Genomic DNA, 22,169 nt, shown 5'->3' with positions numbered 1-22,169 from the left:
GGGTTACTGCTCCTCCCTCTTGTAATTCTCCGTCCTTGGCAGCTGCCGTACGGGTCCCTCTCCTCCGACACCCGTCTTCTCAACCTGTTTGTGGCTCTTCCATACAAACATAAGTATCCGTTCATCTCCCTTGTTGGGTGTTTAGTCTTTGCCCTGGTTGTTGTCGTTGATAAATGTATCCGCCGCTGTTGCCATAGTGAAATTCTTCCCTCCGCCACCTGAACCTCAGTGTGGCCGGGAAGGCCAGCGTGTACTTCACTTCCCGCTCCAGCAGTTTGCGCTTCACCGAGGTGAAGGTTTTCCTCTTCTCTGCCAACTCTTTTGTCATCAATCGGTCGTCATCCTTCCCATACGAAGCCCCATTTTTCCTTAGCCGCCGTTATCACCTTGTTTGACGCTGACTGTCTCAGGAACCGTATCACCACCGGTCGTGGGGGCAGCTCCGGGTCCAGTATTGGTGCAAGCAACCGGTGTCCTATCTCAAACTCGGCATCAGCCCAAACCCCCAGCCCCTCCGTCAAAATTTTCTGAACACAGCTCAACAATGTCCCATTGGTCCCAAAAGTCTCTTTCAGGCCTATGAGCCTTGCGTTGTTCCTCTTGCTGTATTTTCCAGGGCTTGAATGTGACCCCAAATTAGTCCATTAGCTTATTTCTCTTGTTTCCTTCAGCGTCTAGCCGCTCTGAGGTCTCCTCTAGGCGCATAGCCCTTACTGTTGCTTTCAACTCCTTTGTCGTTTCAGTTCAATTCAATTCAAATCAGCTTTATTGGCATGAATGTATAACAACAGTATTGCTACTACATATAAATTACATAAGAACAATAATTTTCATACATTTCATTAAATAAGTAAATAAAAGTTGTGTTTGTTTGTGTTAATAAAAATAAATAAATAATAATAAATTAATTAATTAATTAATTTTAAAAAATCTTCAAAAGTCTTCTTCATGTGGAAGGCTTTTTCGAGTGGCCATGCAGCCTGTGCCTTAAACATTTTGACGTGGCCATTTCGCTTGATTTCAGCTGTTTTAGTTCCTCAAAAATGCGGCAGCCATTTACTCTTCGAAGTGGGGGTATTTAGGGCCCGAGCACGAACCGTAAAGATTATATTTTTTTTTTTTTTGCAAAGTAAGCTCAATTTTAAAACTCACCAAACTTTACACACATGTCAGAAGTGGTGAAAAATTTCGTATTTTATGGGTTTCGCGCATGGGCGTGGCAAAATGACTCACTAGCGCCACCTAGAAAATTGGAAAAAATTAGCCCCTCGTCCATGTTCAACCTACATGCACGAAATGTTCAGGGGACATTTATCATATCAAGACGCACAAAAAAGCCTCAAGAACCCATACCCTAAACTCGGCCATTTTGAATTTTACGACCATTTTTGGATGATTTACACACTTCGTACTTTAACGAACTCCTCCTAGGGATTTAGTCGGATCGACTTCAAATTTCTGCTGTGCCTTCTAAAGGCATTGACGATGAAAAGTTGCGCTATTTGTGAGTTTTCGTCAATGGGCGTGTCTGTGGCGTCTATGATTCACCATTAAACAGGAAGTTATTATAACTTCAGTGTATATGCTCACATCTGCACCAAACTTTACATGTAGGATGAGAGTCCTGCCCTGAACACATGTACATGTGATTCACCCACAGTCATAGCGCCACCTGCTGGCAACAGGAAGTGACCTTTAACGAAGCAGCCCCCGCCGCACGTTTCACCTGCGTGTACGAATTTTCTGTGGTACGTGTATCTTGTCCAGACGTACCAAAAAACCTCTTGGAGCGATGCCCTAAAACCAACAGGAAGTCGGCCATTTTGAATTTGACGTCAAATTTTGGATGATTTACACACTCCATACTTTAACGAACTCCTCCTAGGGATTTAGTCCAACCGACTTCAAATTTCTGCTGTGCCTTCTAAAGGCATTGAAGATGAAAAGTTGTGCTATCTGTGAGTTTCCGTCAATGGGCGTGTCCGTGGCGTGGCGTCAAAGATCAACTCTTCGCCATGACACAGGAAGTTGTTGTAACTTCAGTGTACATGCTCATATCTGCGCAAAACTTTACATTCTTGATAAGTGTCCCGCCCCGAACACATCTACATGCCAATATTAATTTATATTCATAGCACCAAGTGCTATGTAGCGCCACAAAGGGGACACAGCGTCTGAAGCACGTAGCAAATTCACAGCCGCACTGGCAGAGCTTCAGAATATGCAACGCAGCTGCCTCGTGCCCCGACGCACTACACGTGCGAGGGCACGCCCAACGCTGCTTGCAGCTTTAACTTTTAAATATAACTTGAGCCTATACTTTGGTACCATCAGAAATTTACGTGTCGGAAACTGGAGGATCCCTAATCAGCCGCCATCTTGTTCGCCTTTCCTACGTGACTCTGCATCTGAGCATTGGCACATTGCTATCTTGAGGCAACAGAAAGTGGTTGCATTATTGAGCAACAATAACCTAATCTATAATCACTGGTGCAGAATTTTCCTGCTTTTTAAAGGGGATATTGTTCAGATAGCAAGATGCACCTGCATAGGCTGTTCTGGTGATAACAGTTATATCTGCAGATATAAAAATAAACATTCTAGATAAAAAGTGGCTGGGTGAAATAGGCACAGCAGCATCGCTTTAATGATTATTTAAATCTCCCAACACGCGGATGGAATTGATGAAAATGCCCTGACAGCAGCCTCTCTTCCTCACTGTTAGCAGAGACTCAAGTCTGCAGTGGAGGTCCAATGCTTCACTGATAAACCTGATTAGGATTCATGATCAGAGACAGTTTTATACTTCACTTCTTTCATACTCTCTCCTCTGCATCATGTTTTTTATAATGCACCATTAATCTGCCATTTAAAACCAACACAGCTATGATTAATTAAGAGACTAAATACAACCATTTGCCTTGAGCCTTACCCAGATTATGCACCATTTAACTAGCAAAAGTGGAATTGGAAATGTCCTAAATGCACTTGTGCCATGCACTTGAGACCATGTGATCAGTTTCAGTTCAGTTTAAATTTGGCTTTTAGACTTTTTGCACACAAACCAGTTTGTTCAACAGTTCTGTAGCTCTCTTGCTCTAAATCCCCAACATGTCAACATTTTACAGCATTGTATGAACAACAAGAATAAATACATTATAGAATTTGATTACTTTGTAGTTCACTATAGTAGTGAGCTAATAGTGTGTTAATTCTATTGCTGATATTTTCTCTGTTTCCTGTGGTTTGACAGCTACTTTATTAAGCTTCTGTACTTGGAAAATGATGAAGGTGATCACTGAGAGGTGGAGCTAGCCAATGTGAGTTACAAAGCAGGCTTTTTTCTATTGTCCTAAATTTATATTAATTTAGCTTGAAGTGCAATCACTTTTTAGCTTGTCGCAGATTGACAACGTGGCAGCAGTTAATTTCTCCTGTGCTCATGTCTAACTTCATTTTTGAAAATGCCAGACATGAGGAGCTGCAGTGATTGTGAAGAGAGAATTATCCCTAAACTGGCTGGCATGCTAGCTGACAATGGAAGGCAAATGGAAGGCAAAAGGAAGGGGGGGGGGGGAGGAGAAGGCATATATGTAGTGTAGTGTGTGTGTGTGTGTGTGTGTGTGTGTGCGTGTGCGTGCGTGCGTGCACTTACCAACCTATCTAACAGTGGACCTCGACGTCGTTACACACCCACTAAGAGGGGACTAAAAAGTGAACAGGGGACATTTTTTAGGTCCCCTGTTGGACATGCTTTAAATCATGCTAAAATCATGTCTAAAACCATCTGGTAAATTTTTTAAACTATTGTCAAGAGGGGACCTGCAGGTGTGTGAGTGTTTAAGTCCATACTCAGCAGTGCCTCTAGTGGATCAAGCAAAGATTTTAACGACTCATTCACACACGTCGTTCTTAACACTCCCCTATAGAGTGAATGGCTTGCAGCCCCAGGGAGTCTATCAGACTGTAGAGGGGCTATTATACAAGCTACTCAGTAAAGAAAGCTGTCTCTTGAAACACAATTTCTTTATTTTTTAGTGAGTTTTAGTCGATGTCTTGTGTTTTAAGATCAACATGTATTAAAATACAGGGCTACACTGAAGGCCTGGAGAGTAAAACGAATTTTAGATTCTAAAAACCGGAACAAAAATAGAAAAACAACCAGGGTAGAATTAGAAATAAAATGGTCAGTATAAAGATGCTTTCTTTATGGTTTTAATTAATTATAAAAAAAATGTATTAATTAATAAAAAAATATTTGACATTTGACATCTAGAGCTTTAAACTTGTTCTGTCCCAAAATACTAACCTGGCCAGCTTTCACAAGCACTGGACATCAATACATTTTTTTTTCATTATATTTGTGTGCTTAGTCTACACTTAAAGATATGCATTTGAATTACAGAAAAAGGGACCACACTTGTACTGTGTGGAACGACAGGAGTCCACTGTTCGCTTGTAGATGATGACACAAGTTCCCTCTTAGATAGCATGGAGCGATAATCACACTCCAACTTGTGTGAAAATAATAAATAAGCAAATTTAATCATACTTTTGAGACAAAATAAACTAACTAAATGGTCTCTTTATTTTCTATACATTCTTTTAAAACAAAATATAAAGGCTGAGGTTTAGTGGATGTCTTGTGTTTTAAGATCAACATGTATTAAAATAAAGGGCTACACTGAAGGCCTGGAGAGTAAAATGAATTTTAGATTCCAAAAAAAGGAACAAAAATAGAAAAACAACCAGAGTTGAATTATGAATTAAATGATTAGAGGTAAGATACTTTCTATTCAGTTTTAATTAATTGTTAAAAAGTATTTCACATCAGACTTTGACTACAGCTTTAAACTTGTTCAGTCCTAAAACACCAAACTGACCAGTTTTCACAACCACTGAATGTCAATACATTTTGTCATCATATCTATGTGCTTAGTCTACACTTACAGAAATGCATTTTATTTATTGATTTGAATTACAGAAAAAGGGACCACACTTGTACTGTGTGGAACGACAGGAGTCCACTGTTCTCTTGTACATGATGACACAAGTTCCCTCTTAGATAGCATGGAGCGATAATCACACTCCAACTTGTGTGAAAATAATAAATAAGCAAATTTAATCATACTTTTGAGACAAAATAAACTAACTAAATAGTCTCTTTATTTTCTATACATTCTTTTAAAACAAAATATAAAGGCTGAGGTTTAGTGGATGTCTTGTGTTTTAAGATCAACATGTATCAAAATAAAGGGCTACACTGAAGGCCTGGAGAGTAAAATGAATTGTAGATTCCAAAAAAAGGAACAAAAATAGAAAAACAACCAGAGTTGAAATATGAATTAAATGATTAGAGGTAAGATACTTTCTATTCAGTTTTAATTAATTGTTAAAAAGTATTTCACATCAGACTTTGACTACAGCTTTAAACTTGTTCAGTCCTAAAACACCAAACTGACCAGTTTTCACAACCACTGAATGTCAATACATTTTGTCATCATATCTATGTGCTTAGTCTACACTTACAGAAATGCATTTTATTTATTGATTTGAATTACAGAAAAAGGGACCACACTTGTACTGTGTGGAACGACAGGAGTCCACTGTTCTCTTGTACATGATGACACAAGTTCCCTCTTAGATAGCATGGAGCGATAATCACACTCCAACTTGTGAGAAAAAAATAAATAAGCAAATTTAATCATACTTATGAGAAAAACTAATTACAGAGTGTCTTTATTTGGTATAATCTGTTATTGTAAGAAAATATAAAGCCTGAGTTTTTATTGAAGTTATTTTCAACAAAATACAAAGGCTGAGTTTTAGTGAAATTCCTAAATTGTTTCAAGCTTCAGACTACTAAAATGATAGACTACCCAGTAGACAGCAGAATGAGTATTTTAAAAGCACAAAAAAAGTGAAAGTAAAAACAAAATGAATACAAAGGTCAGCTGCAAGATCTCTTAATTTTTAATCAATGGATTTAATGCTGTTAATTATCATGATACATGACCAGTGTTTGTATGTGTCCTAAATCTATATTTAGGAAGTTGTTGCTCGCAAACACATTGACAACAGACCTGTCTGTCAATTGAATAGTTAGTTTCCTAAACACCGCTGCACAAATCTATCCAACACAATTTGTCAATGTCGGAGACCCACCTTCAAAAAAGTTATCAGCAAGCATGTAAGGAGCCTAGCTAATAAGGATAGCTATGTTAGTTTTAGAATACAGCTGTCAAAGTTAGAACACTGTGCATAACTGGTAGTCAGTAGGTGTGGCCGAGATGAGCTACTTTTGTACAGTTGAAATCACATCATGTCGAAACTAAAGTGTGAAATGTTGAAAAGGTTAGTTTAGCTACAAATGAACAAGTTCATATGTGCGTGTTTAGGTTTTATGATCTGGTAATTAAGGGGCTAAATGAAGCCTGTCTCTGAAAAATTGAAAATCTTTCTAAAATGCTTCGGCAGTACATTTGTTCTTAGCCTTAGAGAAAGGTCCACAGAGACATTCAGACACACTTTACAAATAATATGAAATAAGCAAAATGGACAATTCGAAAATTATAATCTAAACCAAATATATAAGCTGTAGTGTTGTTGTTTTTGTTTTTTAGAAAAGTGTCACCAGCAATGTTCTCATTGTAGCTTTTTGAAATGTGGGGTTAAACATTTGTTGGCGAATAGAGAAGCATATTTGAGGGCTGTCAAATGGTGCAGCATCGTAACAATGGAACTTACAGTTTGCATCAACTGGAGAACACACAACCAGTGCTGCATTAAGTTCACACTGATATTTGGCAGGTATTTGTCTTTATAGATTTTTACATCTCAGTATTTTCAACTTCTTTCTTTAGCATGTACAGTTTAAATGTGTGTTAGTGATTTTAATAGCCATTGAAATAGTGATGAGTTACCTATAGATCATCTCAGAACCATCACAACATTGGATGGCTATTCATAACACAAGTTGTTCAACCACAAATAGAAAACAGTACAAAATATACAGAACTATGTTGAAGCAAACTTTATTGAATGTGCTTTTAAGCTAAGACACACACAAACTCCTAAACTGAAAGTTCCTCATGTGCCCACCCTCTTCTGTGTTCTTCCACTGAACAAAATTATAAACGCAACACTTTTGTTTTTGCCCCAATTCCTCCGGTGAGTATGCTGGCCATGCAAGAAATGGGATGTTTTCAGCTTCCAGGAATTGTAATCCTTGCAACATAGGGCCGTGCATTATCATGCTGCAACATGAGGTGATGGTTGTGGATGAATGGCACAACAATGGGCCTCTGGATCTCGTCATGGTATCTCTATGCATTCAAAATGCCATCAATAAAATGCACCTGTGTTTGTTGTCCGTGAAACACGCCTGCCCATACCATAACCCACCGCCACCATGGGCCACTCGATCCACTCGATCCACAACTAGGACATCAACAAACCACTCACCCACACGAAGCCATACACACGTCATCTGCTCTGCACAGTGAAAACTGGGATTCATCCATGAAGAGAACACCTCTCCAAAGTGCCAGACGCCATCGTATGTGAGCATTTGCCCACTCAAGTCGGTTATGATGGCAAACTGCAGTCAGGTCGAGACCCCAAAGAGGATGACGAGCATGCAGATGAGATTCCCTGAGATGGTTCCTGACAGTTTGTGCAGAAATTATTTGAGGATGCTAAACGATTCTTGCAGCAGCTGTCCGGCTGGCTGGTCTCAGACAATCTTGGTGGTGAAGATGCTGGATGTGGAGGTCCTGGGCTGTTGAGGGAATAGAGAATCGGTTTGTTATCAAACCCAGACATTTGTTTTATAGTACTTTAATGCCACTGTGTAATCGTTGAGGACTTCTTTAGTACCATAACAAGGAGCACTCTCAGAACCGGGCCCCTTCTTTGGAGTCAGTGATGTGTCTTCAAATATATTCCTGCAAGAATTCTCCTGGCTCAGTGTTTTTGGTGGTGATTTTTATACTGATTAAATGAATTATCTGTCAGTCTGTCTGTCATCAAATTCCATGAACGACCAACACTATCTCAGCAGTTCTAACACTCGATGAGGATCTTATGCAATGTCACCCTAAGGGTTTGGATTTGTATCTACATTTATATAATACACATCAAAATTGTACACTATGTATGATGGCAGTGGGTATTTCTTATTTTAATTGTTGCCTGCTTAGCTTGACTGACTTGCTGAGAGTTGAATGACAAGATCAATATTGTTCTCATATCTGAACACAAAATCAAGCTATGCCTTTAAACCATTTTCAGGTTGCTCCTTACATGGCAACATATAACTATATATAGTGTATAATACTATGCACACACTTAACAATGCTCCATTTCCTTATAATTCATTAGCAACCAAGAAAGTTGTAGTTAAATACAGTATTGAATAGAGAATCTTATGTTCTGATCTAATACCTTTCTCCTTGTAGATGAATCCTTTCTGAAATTTGGCTTTTTCTTTCTCAGATGCAGTGAAGTTGCAAGGCTTCATTTTTAGGAAAAACCCTTCTGGTTCTCATTTTCCAGTGAAATGTTTTACAATATGATAACTTGGGTGACTTGTAAAACAATATAAGCTATCAGTACTTTTTCTGTGTACATATATGTATATAGGAATGTAAGGAATAAAATACAATAAAAGTAGAATCAGTTAAAATTCTATGTATTAGTATAAATAATATTCATACTATATACACCCTATATACAATATACAGGTAACATTCTACATAGGTGTAAAAATATTTACACACTAAGCAATCAATATACAATAACAAACTATCTGTACAATCTGATACAGTCAGAATATACTATCTTATACAATACTATATATATATATATATATATATATATATATATATATGTACATGTTTATATTTAAATTTGATAGTTTAGTTACAAACAGCCTTGATGAAAACATACAAGGGGTATTGGTAAAAATGTTCAACTTACCTCTCGCTTTGGTCTTCAGGATGGAAAGATGAAAAAGTTTTTCAAAAGAACAACTACATACCGTTAAGATAGACAGATAGATAAATGGATGACTGGTAAACGATTAGTAAGAATAGTAAAGAAATTTTAAAGTTGGTTTTCTCCTTCAAAAAACTGCATACTTGTCAACACTTCCACAAGACACCAAAGACTGCCATGCACCTTCTCTGAGGAGCCCAGAATATATATACACAATCCTGACTAGCTATCTGGACAGTGATTGGTTCTTAGGATAAGACATCAAATGCTAACTACTGCTGGCATAGTAATGCAAATGTTCTCTGGCAATTAGATATAGGTTTGATTTACTTTTGTTTACTGTGGTAGACATGTCAGACATACTGCTTGAAGGTATTGTTGTGGATTTTTTAGAAAGAGTTACACATGTCTTCAGTTAATGATGTAGATTTAAAAGAATCCTCTACATTTAAGTGACTAGAGCCTATGTGATTCACAAATGTTTTAAGGTTGAAATGTTGAGAGCTGTCTCTGAGAAGTCATCTTGGGTGAGGGTTGTGAAGTTTCAGTCATTGTTCTCCATTGTGTGCAGCGTGGGGGATGGTTTCTTGTTGCTGACGATGGTCGTTAGGGCGTCAAGATCGCAAACCAGTGACTTGGCCTTTTGTAATGCAACTTCTCTGGAGTCTTGTGGGAGATATTTTGAAACTGTAAAGAGCGGATGTACAATACTGAAAATTGTACCCTATGTTACAAGCTACTCACAAAAAGTAGCTAAATAAGGTGTTTTACACCAGAAAACATCTACTAAGAATTAGTATAATAACCATACATATGTGCGATTTAGTACACCCCCAAAATAATGGGGTTGAATAACTTTTAAAATATCACGAAATGAATTTTAAAGCGATTGTGTATAATATGGAGTTAATTTATTACACTAGTATGGACAAAAATACAGCAACACCTACACATAACTTTTATGACATCCCATTCTAAATCCATAGGCAAGATTTCCCTTAACAACCCATGAAAACACAGCCCCTACCAAATTTATTAGGACAGGGGTAGCACCTTTGCCCATATAGTGTATTTGGATGGAAATCTATCTCAAAAGAAAGAAGACTGATGGTCTCTCTGATTGGTCTGACACATGATCAACAATGCTTAAAGTCACTGAAAAGGTTTACAAGCAGTGGGAATCATTTAATATGTAAGGCTTACAATGAATGTCAACCAGGCATTCATAGTCATTGAAATTCTAGGTCACTCTCTTCTGATGAATTTAAACTTCTACGTATATTAAGTGTAGTGGTGGAGTTACCTACAGCCTGTCTCAGAACCAACATAATGCCTTATTGCCTTGCTCAGATTTTTATTATTTGGTCATTTGTCCTTGCTTTTTGTGCTTCTACCATAGGTATTTAGGCTATGTAGTTAAAAGGCTTCTGTTTTATTTGCCTTAATTGTGTTTATTGAGTGTTTAATTTATTTTGTGTTACATGCCACTTGTGTCAGGGATACTATAATTTAACAGTGGTGAGAACTTCTCTCAGGCTTACCAATATTGTAAATATGCTATACAAACTGGCATACATTTCTTTTAAGCGTATTGTTGAAACCAAAATGTAGAGTGGCCAATATAGTGCAGTATACAGTAAATTGAGGGTCAAAGTTAAGAGAAAAGAGAGCAAGAAACTTTCAGTTTATGAGCGTGTGTCTTCAGGAGCATGTGCACCATACACAAATGAGTTCTTACTGCAGTGGCCCAGTTCAAACCTGTGGCTTATTAGCATGCATCTCCTCTCTCCTGTATTTATTTTCTCTCTTTGGCTGTACCATCATCAGATTTTTATTAGAATTGGGTGTTTGGGCACTTTTACTAAACATATGTCTACATATATTTCTACCGTTTTCTTTTTGTGGTTGTAGGAAACTGTTATGAATTAGCATCCAATGCAGAGTTAAGCTAAATACAAAATCCTGGAGAAAGTGTGAGTGCTGTCTCTGAGAGGTGACCTGGAGCAGGTGAGGGGTGTGAACGTGTGTCTGATTGTCTGCAGTGAGAATCTGTGTCTGATTGTCTGCAGTGTGGGGGAGGGTTTCTTGCGACCAATGATGATCGTTAGGCCTTTGAACTTGAACTACTTAACATTTCACACTTGCACCCAATATTGTGTCTCGCCTAGTCTTGTAAACTTAGTGTCTCTTCAAACCCCAAGTAACCACAGATTATATTTAGTTTAAATTATAAGTTTCTCTTAGAAATTATCAATTTCTTTTTTATTTATTCATGCTGGAGTGTGAGTGTCAATCCATGCTATCTAAGAGGGAACTTGTGTCATTGTGTACCAGCCAACAGTGGACATTTTTGTAATGCAAAACAACAAACAAAATGCATTCCGTTACATACAGATTAAAGATACATGTACATTGTAAAATTGATTGAAATCCTGTGATTGTCATAATTGGTCAATATACTGGGAAAATTGGGGGGCTAAATCCTTTCAAAGGGCTGGTGAAAGTTCATAATAAATCTGTTTTTAGCAAATAAAAAAAGAACATTAAGAATCTTCCTGCTGAACATTTACTTTCTAATTGAAATTTATTTATCATGCTTGAGGAATATTTAATGATGTTGGAGTGTGACTGTTGCTCCATAGGATCTAAGAGGGGACATGTGCCCTATGTAGCAACAGTGGATTCCTGTTATTTAATGTGTCATCGGTAATAGTCTTTTTGTCATGGGTAATGTGGGTTACACATTTCTTAGCAAAGGACAGCAGCTTCTCAGGTGGAGGATCAAACTTCAGGCTCTTGAATTTTTAAGTTGGTAAAGTTTTGTGCTTTAATGTTTTGTTTGGAGAAAGGAGGCAAGTTCAGAATAGGGAATGTGTGTGGGTCAAAAAGCGTCAAATACCAGTGAACTAGTTATGAGCAATACTTTTGAATGAAGAACATATTATGAGTTGGAAAAGACTTAATTGAGAGTTATTTGGAAACTATTACTTGTTACATAACAATAGACCTTATTTACAAGTATAACTAAAGATTCCATTTAGGTTACATTATAATTTTCTTTTAAGAATCATACATTTCTTTTTTACTCATCCATGTTGCAGTGTGAGTGTCGATTCATGCTATCTAAGAGGGAACTTGTGTCATTATATACCAGCCAACAGTGGACATTTCTGTAATGCAAATCAACAAACAAAATGCACACCTATAAATATAGATTAAAGAAACAAGTACATTGTAAAATTGATTAAAATCATGTCCTAATTGGTCAATATCATATTTGGAAGATTTGGGGGCTAAACCATTTCAAAGGTCTAGTAAAACTTAATAAATATGTTTTTAGCAATTAATAAAAAATTAATACAAAGTATCTTGCTGCTGACCATGTTGTTCCTACTTTTTATTTATTTATCTTAAAGTACTTATGACTCTCCTGACTTGTGGGCAGCCCTTCATTTTGATGCAGTGTCAAGATTGAAAATGGTTAAGCCATCAACTAAAGCTGAGACATCATATTTCATTACAAAACAATAATAACAAATCATGCTTGAGGAATATTTAATGATGTTGGAGTGTGACTGTTGCTCCATACTATCTAAGAGGGGACATGTGTCGTTATGTAGCAACCAACAGTGGATTCCTGTCATTTAATGCCATACAAGTGTGGACCTTTTTTTCTGTAGGCAATGCGGACCAGTAAATATTATGCATTCCTGATGAAAACTCATCAGGACATTAATGCTTCATGAATTAATTTGGGTAGCCCTTTATATTAGGGCTTGTCCATAAAGTACACAGGTACATCTAAGCTTGCAAGTCTGTAACTAAACCAGCATTTTCATTCCACACTTCAACAAGGGATCGACTTTGCCTCTGGATGTCATGTCATCGGTAATAGTCTTTTTCTCATGGGTAATGTGGGTTACACATTTCTTAGCAAAGGACAGCAGCTTCTCAGGTGGAGGATCAAACTTCAGGCTCTTGAAGGTTTAAGTTGGTAAAGTTTTACTTATGACTCCCCAAACTTGTGGGCAGCCCTTCATTATAATACAGTGTCAAGAGTGAAAATGTTTAAGCCATCCATTAAAGCTGAGACTTTATATTTCATTACAAAAACATAACAAAACATGCGGAATAATTATTGATGCTGGATGTTGGAGTGTGACTGTTGCTCCATACTATCTAAGAGGGGACATGTGTCGTTATGTAGCAACCAACAGTGGACTCATGTCATTAAATGCCATACAAGTGTGGACCTTTTTTCTGTAGGCCTAATGCAAACATGAAAATACCATGCATTCCTGATGAAAACCCATCAGGACATCATTTTATTTGGGCAGCCTTTTATCTTACAGTCTGAAGCTTAATACTAGTTAGGAAATCTACTATTGCTGAGCCTTTAAGTTTTGTTTCAAAAGCATATTATCAAATCATGTGTCAACAGACTGCTTAGTTGAGATTAAATTTTTCTCATAAGTATTATTGTTTTTGATTCAAAACCAGTCTAAGATTCAGTTATTAAGAGCAAATACAAAGTAACTCTTTAAAATGCATACATCACAGGTCATAAAAATGACCATCCCACACAGAAGAATATGAATTCCCCTAAGAGAAAATTTAAATAAGTGCACTAGTGTAATAAGATATTTTATTATTATTTAAACGGTATTCGAAACCTAGATCAAGTAATTTTTGTTGGTAATACTGTAGTGCTTGATATCAATGCATGCAGCAAAGTTACTTCTGAATTAAAGTTTAAAGTTTATTTATTTTCAGTTAAAGTGATTAAAGTTTGGATCACGGTGAAATGTTTACACATTGCTCACATTAAAGTTAAATTATCCATTTTTGAAAGAAACAAAGAAAGTCTTTGAAGGTAAAAACAGTCATTAGGTGAGAATGAGCACAGACAGTTCCACTGCATAACAATGGAGGTCCCCTCTTGGATAGGTAGCTATCGTTTAAGGATCTAAGTCCCCTCTTGGCAATTTCTTTAAAAAGCAAAAAAAAGCAAATTTGCAGTAATATTATGTTAAAAGACAGTAAAAGTAAATTTTGTATTATATTTATTTTACTTCAAAAGGACTGGAAACACAGGTCCACACTTGGCAGTTTACTCCGACGGTGCACTGTTGGATAGGTACGCGTGTATGTGTGCGTGTGAGTGTGTGTGCGTGCTGTGCTGTGCTGGTCATTATGCGTGTCTATCTTTGAAGTATTTTAGTAAATTAATGTAAAACAAACATTATGCCCTTTACTCTGTGAAATGTTTTGGTCTATTCACTCTTAAAGCTTAATATAATAAGCTTATATTATATATTTGCTGAACTGTCACTATATCCTGACAGCAGTAAATGAGACAGATGATCTGTAAAAAAAACAAGTTTCTCTCCTCCTCTCTCCAGGTTTGGCTCCTCCTATTTCTCCTAATGCCATTTGCAAGAATCCAGTGCACCATGAACCTATACAATCTATCAGAATCAGAGCGTATCAATGAGTGGCAAAGAGGCATGAAGCAAAGAGGCAACTGTGGGGAGTAACTTTTGAGGGGGGCAGTGGTGTAGTAGCCTCTTATTGTCACAGCTACCTCTGATGCCTGGGGTGTTGTGGGCCCTGGGCAGCGAAGAGTCAGGGGGTGGGCCCTGGGCAGCGAAGAGTCAGGGGCATCTTCGAGAAGACGAGTCGATGCAAGAAGGACCAAGGCCTTGGCAAGGCTCTTACCATGGAGAGCGAGCCCTAAGCGCAATGAGGTGCCCCTGTATCCATGTGCTGTGCCCCAGTAAGATTGTCAAGACTTTTTGGCAACATCTGCAACGTCCGTTCAAGTTAGCAATAATATACATGCAACGTCCGGTTACACTTTCAAAATAAAATTACCAGTTAGTGTGAACAGGCACGTAGTAAATGATATGAAACGTCGCAAAAAACGAGTCAGTGTGAGTGAGTGCTTACAATATTGATAAGAGGACAAAGAGGGACTATCCTTCTGGGCACAAGAAGAGATAATAACTCAGTGAGAGCCAACGGGCAACGATGGAAATGATTACTACGTCGCGTGTGAACATGCGCTCATATGCACGTGCACGAAATGAAACTCGCGCATCCGGTTGAGCGGTACTACATTCCGCAGCCGGACTTTATTGCATTCCAGCAGCAACATTAGTGCAACCAGTCCAGATAAACAACAGATGTGAGGCACTCCTCGTAGGCACACATCATTTTAAAACAGGACAGTGATTATCTGTCTCTCAGTGACGGTTTAGTTAGAACTCTGGACTAATGCAAGATGGAAAGCAGTGGATTCACATTGACTATTAAAATGTTGATTAGTGGGGCAGGCTGGGCGATATGGATGCACATCTCTCAGTAAATAATAAACATTATTTAGTCAAGACCATAAAGAATAGTTTAAACCACAATTAACTATCTGGTTTCTTCAGCTTTCACTAAGGAGCAAAAATCAGCATTTAAACTCGATAGAAGTAATGATTTGACATTTATCCTGATAATTATCAATATCGAATGATAGCAAATTTTTTAGCGTGATAACATTTTTGGCAATACCGCCCAGCCGTTGTATAAATAGTATTTTAGCTTTCAAAATGTTAAAGGGGACCTTGAGCCAGTTTCTATGGGCCTGATGCAGCTGATAACATTAATATCTAGCAAGTATTGATATCTATTATTTAAAGAGGCTATGCTTAAATTTGTCAGTAGAGTAGATGCTGGATCATAAGCCAGTATGAGCACAGCCAGAGATGTCCAGCCAGCAGAAGTCTTCACAGACTTTATGAGGGTTTTTCTAGACGATTCCATTCAGGCTTATAACAGAGACAGACTGTTTAGTGTGTGTAGTAGTGAGAGCAATGCAGTGTCAGGTTTGCCTGTGTAGCAGTGGCAAATTGTTTACATGGCTCACAGGTAACATAGCACACATAAAATAGGTATGTGTACTTATGCTCCGGTCAAATCCCTGTCTGACATGTTGAATATGTATGAAGAAGAAGAAGTAGCGTTAGTAGTAGTAGTAGTAGTCGACTGGTTTATAAGAATTTTTAAAAGAAGAGAGATTTGGACAAATTGAGGACCATACGCATTATTAAGCACAGTCGACAGAGTGTGTCGACCACCATAGCTCTCCTGTGCGTTTGGAAAGGGAGGGCTGAGCGGTGACTGATGGTGCATTCATGTGGTGTTAGAATAATCAGAATCTTTTTTTTCCTCCTTAAATCTTTATTTCAAAAAGAGAAATAAAGTGTACATGGAACATAGAGAAGTATACAGAACTTTCATTCGTGCAAAAGAACTTATTGCATATACATATTTTGCAAACATGTAATTTGTAATATGGTTATAATGGTTAATTTGCTTTCCATGTAGAGTGAACTAGATGTCTGCATGTTGTATCTATTTCCCCTATAATGCTCATTCAACACATCTTTGTAGTAGTGTCCATGTTGATTCCACATTCTAAATCAAGAGTACATGAACACACACTGAAGTCAAAAGAACAACTTCACAACTCAGGAAATGGGACGATCCAAGGATGTACAATGCACAATAAGCCATTGGTTTCAATTTGCAACCCTCACCACTAGATGCCACTAAAACTAACACACTGAACCTTTGATCGCCGTATTCAACCCAACATATGCTCTGCTCGCTTACAAAACCAATCTTGAAAAGAGGAAAGATGGACGTCAATGTAAAAAGTGCAGTGTTTAATTCTGGAAGATAGCTGTTACACTAAATGACTGTAAGTTCATGCTTTTAGCAAAATAGCAAACAAAAAGAATGTCAGAAGAAAGTTACATCACAATTTATACATTAGATTGATGTATCAATGATGACATATTTTGTGTTGTTCTGTTGTTTTGTTTCATTTTCCGTCAGTCTCTCTTACTATACCAGCAAATCAATGGAGCAAGAGTTCTATTACTGTGGAAATGTCGCCGTCTAGCCTACAGGTTTGCCATAACATTGTCACAGGGGGCTGTTGTCAAGTATGTATCTGTTTCATTCACTCATGTCACCTCATGTCACCTCAGTGAGCAAGCTTGCTAGCTAGCTAGCTAACCCGTTTATGGACTATGGACAAAGTTTTTTCATGAGGAGTACACCTCAGCCCCAGAAAAAGTGGTTCAGCAACATCAGCCAGTGAACTTTGGACAGGTGTTGTTTCAGGTGTGTGAATCCACAGCTGTAACACTTGTATTGCTGACGGCTAGCTAGCTAACATTAGCTACAGTTAGCTGTTGTGCTATATAACTTTTATCAATGAAGAACATCACGTGACTGATGATGTCCAAAGCTCCAAAGCTTCAAATGTCATTGTTGCTCCAGAAAACGCTTCATTCAATTTGACAATATTAGAGCCACACTTTAGTGGCAAGAAAGGAGAATAGTAGAGAAATATAGTAATGTACATTAGAAAGACATAATCATACAAAGTAATCATTTAATAAAGAAAGAACCTAATTTAAACAATATTTTATGAATTTAATCACTCTGCAATCACATCAGATTGCGACTCATGTGAAATGTCACATAGATATCAACCATGAAGCTTAAAAAGATGAGCCCACAGTGGCACTCGAACTAAACTACAGCAAAAAGCTTTTTGCACAATAACATCTATATTTGATGCAGCACTTCTGATCAAAAGTATACAGGTTTAATTATAACACACAGCCTTCTTGGACTTTTGTAGCACATATGTGGCTAAAACTATTAATATCAGCGAGGTGAGGTGGTTTCACAACTACATGCCTAACCGTAACCCTACCCCTAACCGTAGCCTAATTCTAATCTGAAACTAAAACCAAGTCTTGACTCTCAAAAAGCCCTTTAAACATGTGGGGTCCAGCATTTTCTAACCCCACCCATACACACTGCTCAAAAAATGAAGGGAACACTTAAATCATACATCAGATCTTGATGAATCAAATAGTTCAAAATCTTTACTTTTAAATTGCATAATTCATTGAAAACAAAATGATGTAACAATGTTCAATGGAAACCCACACCACCAACTGACTGAGGGCAGAATTTAAAATCAATATCAAGTAAAACAATTGAAATCACAGGCTGATTCAACTTGTGTGACTTTCATCACTGCAACTCATAATGTGTATGACCCCCACAGGTCTGTTTGCACTCCCAACGACATCTGGGCATGGTCCTGATGAGACGGAGGATGGTGTCCTGGGGGATCTTCTCCCAGACCTGGATCAGGGCATCAGTAAGCTCCTGGACAGTTTGTGGCGCTACTTGGCAACATCGCATCCACCGATACATAACATCCCAGAAGATCTCAATTGGATTCAGGTGGGGAACGTGACGGCCAGTCAATGGCATCAATACCTTCTTCATGCAGGAACTGCCTACACACTCGTGCCATATGAGGCCAGGCACTGTCCTGCACCAGGAGGAACCCAGGGCCCGCTGCACCAGAGTAAGGTCTGACAACGGCTCTGAGGATTTCATTCCGGTACCTAACAGCATTAACTGTACTGTTGGCTGGCACATGGAGGTCTGTGCAACCCTTCAAGGATATGAATTCCCAGACCATCACTGACCCACCGCCAAACTTGTCATGCTGGATGATGTTGCAGGCAGCATAATTCATCATGGCATCTCCAGAATCTTTTACGTCTGTCACATGTGCTCAGTGTGAACCTGTTCTCATCTGTGAAGAGAACAGGGCACCAATGGCGGACCTGCCAAGGCTGGGGTTCTCTGGTGAACACCAATCGAGCTGCATTGTGCTGGACAGTGAGCAGATATCCCACTAGAGGATGTCGGGCAGTCATACCACCCCATGTTTCTGATAGTTTGGTCAGAAACATACATGGCAGTAGCAGGAGGAGCACTGCCAGAGCCCTACAAAATGTTGCAGGGCTCTGGCAGTGCTCCTCCTGTCCCTACTTGCACAAAGGAAAAGATACCAGTCCTGCTACCGGGTTAACGCCCTTCTACGGTGCTATCCTGCTCTCCTTGTGTAATGCCCTGTCTCCTGGGATCTCCTCCATGCAAGAATGTGCTGGGAGTAAGAGCAAACCTTTTAGTGACAGCAGGTATGGATGTGCCATCCTGGAGGAGCTGGGCATCCTGTGCAACCTGAATAGGTTGCAGGTACTACCTCATGCTGTCAGTAGTGACAAGGACACTAGCAAAACGCCAAACTAGAGAACAATCAGTCATAAAGAATAAGAAGAGAGCAACTGTCTGTGCCCACCACCTGCAAAACCATTCCCTTTTTGGGCGTTGCATTGCCTCTACAGTGCACCTGTTGTCACTTTTAGTTGTTTACATTTAGTCATTTAACTTACGCTTTTATCCAAAGTGACTTATAATTGCTATATATGTCAGAGGTTGCACACCTCTGGAGCAACTAGAGGTTAAGTGTCTTGCTCAGGGACACATTGGTGGATGTGTCACAGAGGAAATTGAACCAGAGTCCCTATCACCAAAGGCATGTGTCTTATCCGCTGCGCCATCAACACCAGCTAAGCATAAGCAATTCACAAACGCTTAAGCTTCCTGACTTGACATATTGATATCTCTGAAGTTTAATTGACTTCATGTTATACTGTGATGATTAAGTGTTCACTTATTTATTTTTTTGGCAGTGTATTAAAACAAACCCCACCCCCCACACGCAGATTCAGATACATACATACACTATGTTCTTACCTCTAATACGTGCTCTGTTTGTTGTTCGCGGTCCAGTTTCCTGGAGGTTGTAGTGATCAGACCTGAGACAAAAAACAGCAGAGAAAACAATTAGAAAAGAGACTCCTGTGCCACCACATTAGCAAAATAACTTGTTGTGGGTTTCAGACACAATGACTGACTTGTTCTAACTGGGCATTTCCTAAAGAAAATGTGAGAATATGTGAGAGCTGTCAGCTGTTAGCTGTGGCTTCTACCGCTGCCCCTGCGAACTGCTGCTCCATCAGCAATTTTTCAAATACTTTACCGCTACCTTCAGGTAAAAGAATCTAGCACATGCCACAGCATTAGTTAGTTGTAGTTGATCAGATAGTTCCATTTGATTAAACTGTCCTGAATGGGATTTGATCCCTCAACCTTTGGATCTCAGGAGCAATATCTTAATCACTGGACTATTCACACACACTGTGAGAAAATGGCTTTCAACTTTCTCCATAGATCTGGTGTTGAAGTGACCTGTAATGCCTCCAAAGCACCAACACAACAGAGCACTATTGCCTACAATAACCACAAATGCCTGGAGCACCACTGTTTGGCTTGTAAATATATTTTCTTTGATGTCTAGTCCACAACTGCAAAATACAATGAAGACACAGCTATCAACTACCCTTAAGGAAACACTGATGTTAATGAAAACAATGATTGCATTTAGAAAGACCAAGAATATACACATTTAAAAACAACTCAGTGGGAACTGACGCCTTAATTTATGTGTGTGTGGTTTTATGCTTCCTGTGCTTATTCTGAGATTATGTGTGTGTACACTGTATTTATGCAAAATACAAGTTATAATAGAGTTTTAAGAGTTTTGCAACAATTGTTTGCTTCTGAGAGATGTGTAATGTTTTACATTTATTCATTTAGCTGACGCTCTTTATCCAAAGCAACTTACAAGTGCTATACATGTTAGAGGCTGCACCCCTCTGGAGCAACTAGGGGTTAAGTGTCTTGCAGGGACACATTGGTGGATGGGTCACAGTGGGGGAAAAGGTTTTGTGGATAGTGTGTATAGTTTTGCAAAAATAGCCTACAGTTTCAAAAAATGTGCCTTAGCAATCAGAAAAAACTGCATTGTCGTCGGCAGAGGTGGGAGTACATGAACCGACTTCTGGGAGCAAAAGTGCTGCTTTGAAGACTGACACTCTACAATGTGAGCTATTCACCCAGACTTTTCAACATGCTTACAGTCTGATGTTCTGTTGATAAAAAATTAATTTTACATCAAAATAAAGTTTATTAGCTGTCATTTCGGTAGTTTTAGTTAGTCATTAAAGTCATAAAGTTGAAAGCAACTCAATTAACACCGTCGGCTAAGCTGGGAATCGAACCCACACACACTGTGATACACTGATGAAATCTCCAAAAAGCTGCAAAACCCTTCACTTTGGAAGTAAATATCTCCTTAACTAAGTTTTTAGCAAACACCAGGTACAAATTGCAAAGAGTCTCTACTCCCATAGAAACCCATTCATTTTAAAATGCATAAAATATTAATATAAAATCAACCATAACAGATTTCAGAGATCAAGTAAAACAATTAAAATTACATCTAATCTGATGTAGTAATCTGTGTATAGGTGTATATAGGTCTATGTCTAATAAAGGTGCATGTTTACCATTAAAAGTACAATAAGATGATGCAGATAGATATCACTTTGATCTCTGTATGACCAGTACAGGTGGTTAGATGTGTTTGCCCTTGCACTTTGAATTTTTGACATTTTCAAGATCAATGAAGTCATATATATTTCAACATATGTGGGGACCTTGACATTGTCGTTTGTGAACCAAAGCAAACTATTATTGTAGGTGTGAACACTCCCAAAGCCAAACTTGACTTGTGTCAAACAGTATGATCATGCTCAATATTCAATCAATTTGGTCAGGGTTGGTTGGTCATAATTAATAACATCACGAGCATATATTTCCAAACACGTCGTGAAGCTTAGATCTACATAATACACATTTTGTATCTGGCTTTGGTAATATCATTTCTGATTATTGCTGGCAATGAAATTAAAGCTGTGAAGTCAAAAAAGAAGAAGGGATTCAGAGTTTAAAAATCAGAAATGTGAAACTTTGAAGGGAATTAAATATAGAGCCACAAAACATTTTGTCTTGTGTAAAGTCCACATCGGCGGTGTTGTAGACACTGTAAATTGTCTGTGTAGATTGTCGATTGGATAGATGGAAGCCTCAATAGCCTTTACGTGTGTGTGTGGGGGAGGGGGGGGGGTCCTTATATTCAATCCTAGCAGAAACAGAAAGCCAGTGAAGTGAATGGAGAATGGGTGTGATGTGGTCGTACTTTCACATCATATCAGGTTCTAGTTAGTTCTAGTTACATAGTTAACATGGTTTGATGCTGTTCTGCTTAACAAGACTCCTCTAAAGGTTTGACCCCAAACATCAGAGTTAGGGGCATATCTGTAATTAATATT

The 22,169-nt window shown here is 38.4% G+C and overlaps 1 protein-coding gene across 5 annotated transcripts in view; it reads right to left on the bottom strand.

Moving 5' to 3' along the window:
- fat3a (FAT atypical cadherin 3a) overlaps positions 1–22,169 on the bottom strand; it is a 322,007-nt gene that overhangs the window by 154,894 nt on the left and 144,944 nt on the right. For all 5 annotated transcript variants that reach the window (XM_038693326.1, XM_038693323.1, XM_038693324.1 and 2 more), the window contains one exon: positions 19,690–19,751. In XM_038693326.1, the coding sequence (XP_038549254.1) occupies positions 19,690–19,751 (62 nt within the window). The remainder of the gene's footprint in view (positions 1–19,689; positions 19,752–22,169) is intronic.

The sequence above is a fragment of the Micropterus salmoides genome, unplaced genomic scaffold (assembly GCF_014851395.1).
Source record: "Micropterus salmoides isolate LMB-PRFRI ecotype aquatic unplaced genomic scaffold, ASM1485139v1 Ms_hic_scaffold_3, whole genome shotgun sequence".
Lineage (NCBI taxonomy): Eukaryota > Metazoa > Chordata > Actinopteri > Centrarchiformes > Centrarchidae > Micropterus > Micropterus salmoides.
The sequence above is the reverse complement of the archived record's forward strand: the minus strand, read 5'-3'. Positions and strand labels throughout refer to the sequence as shown.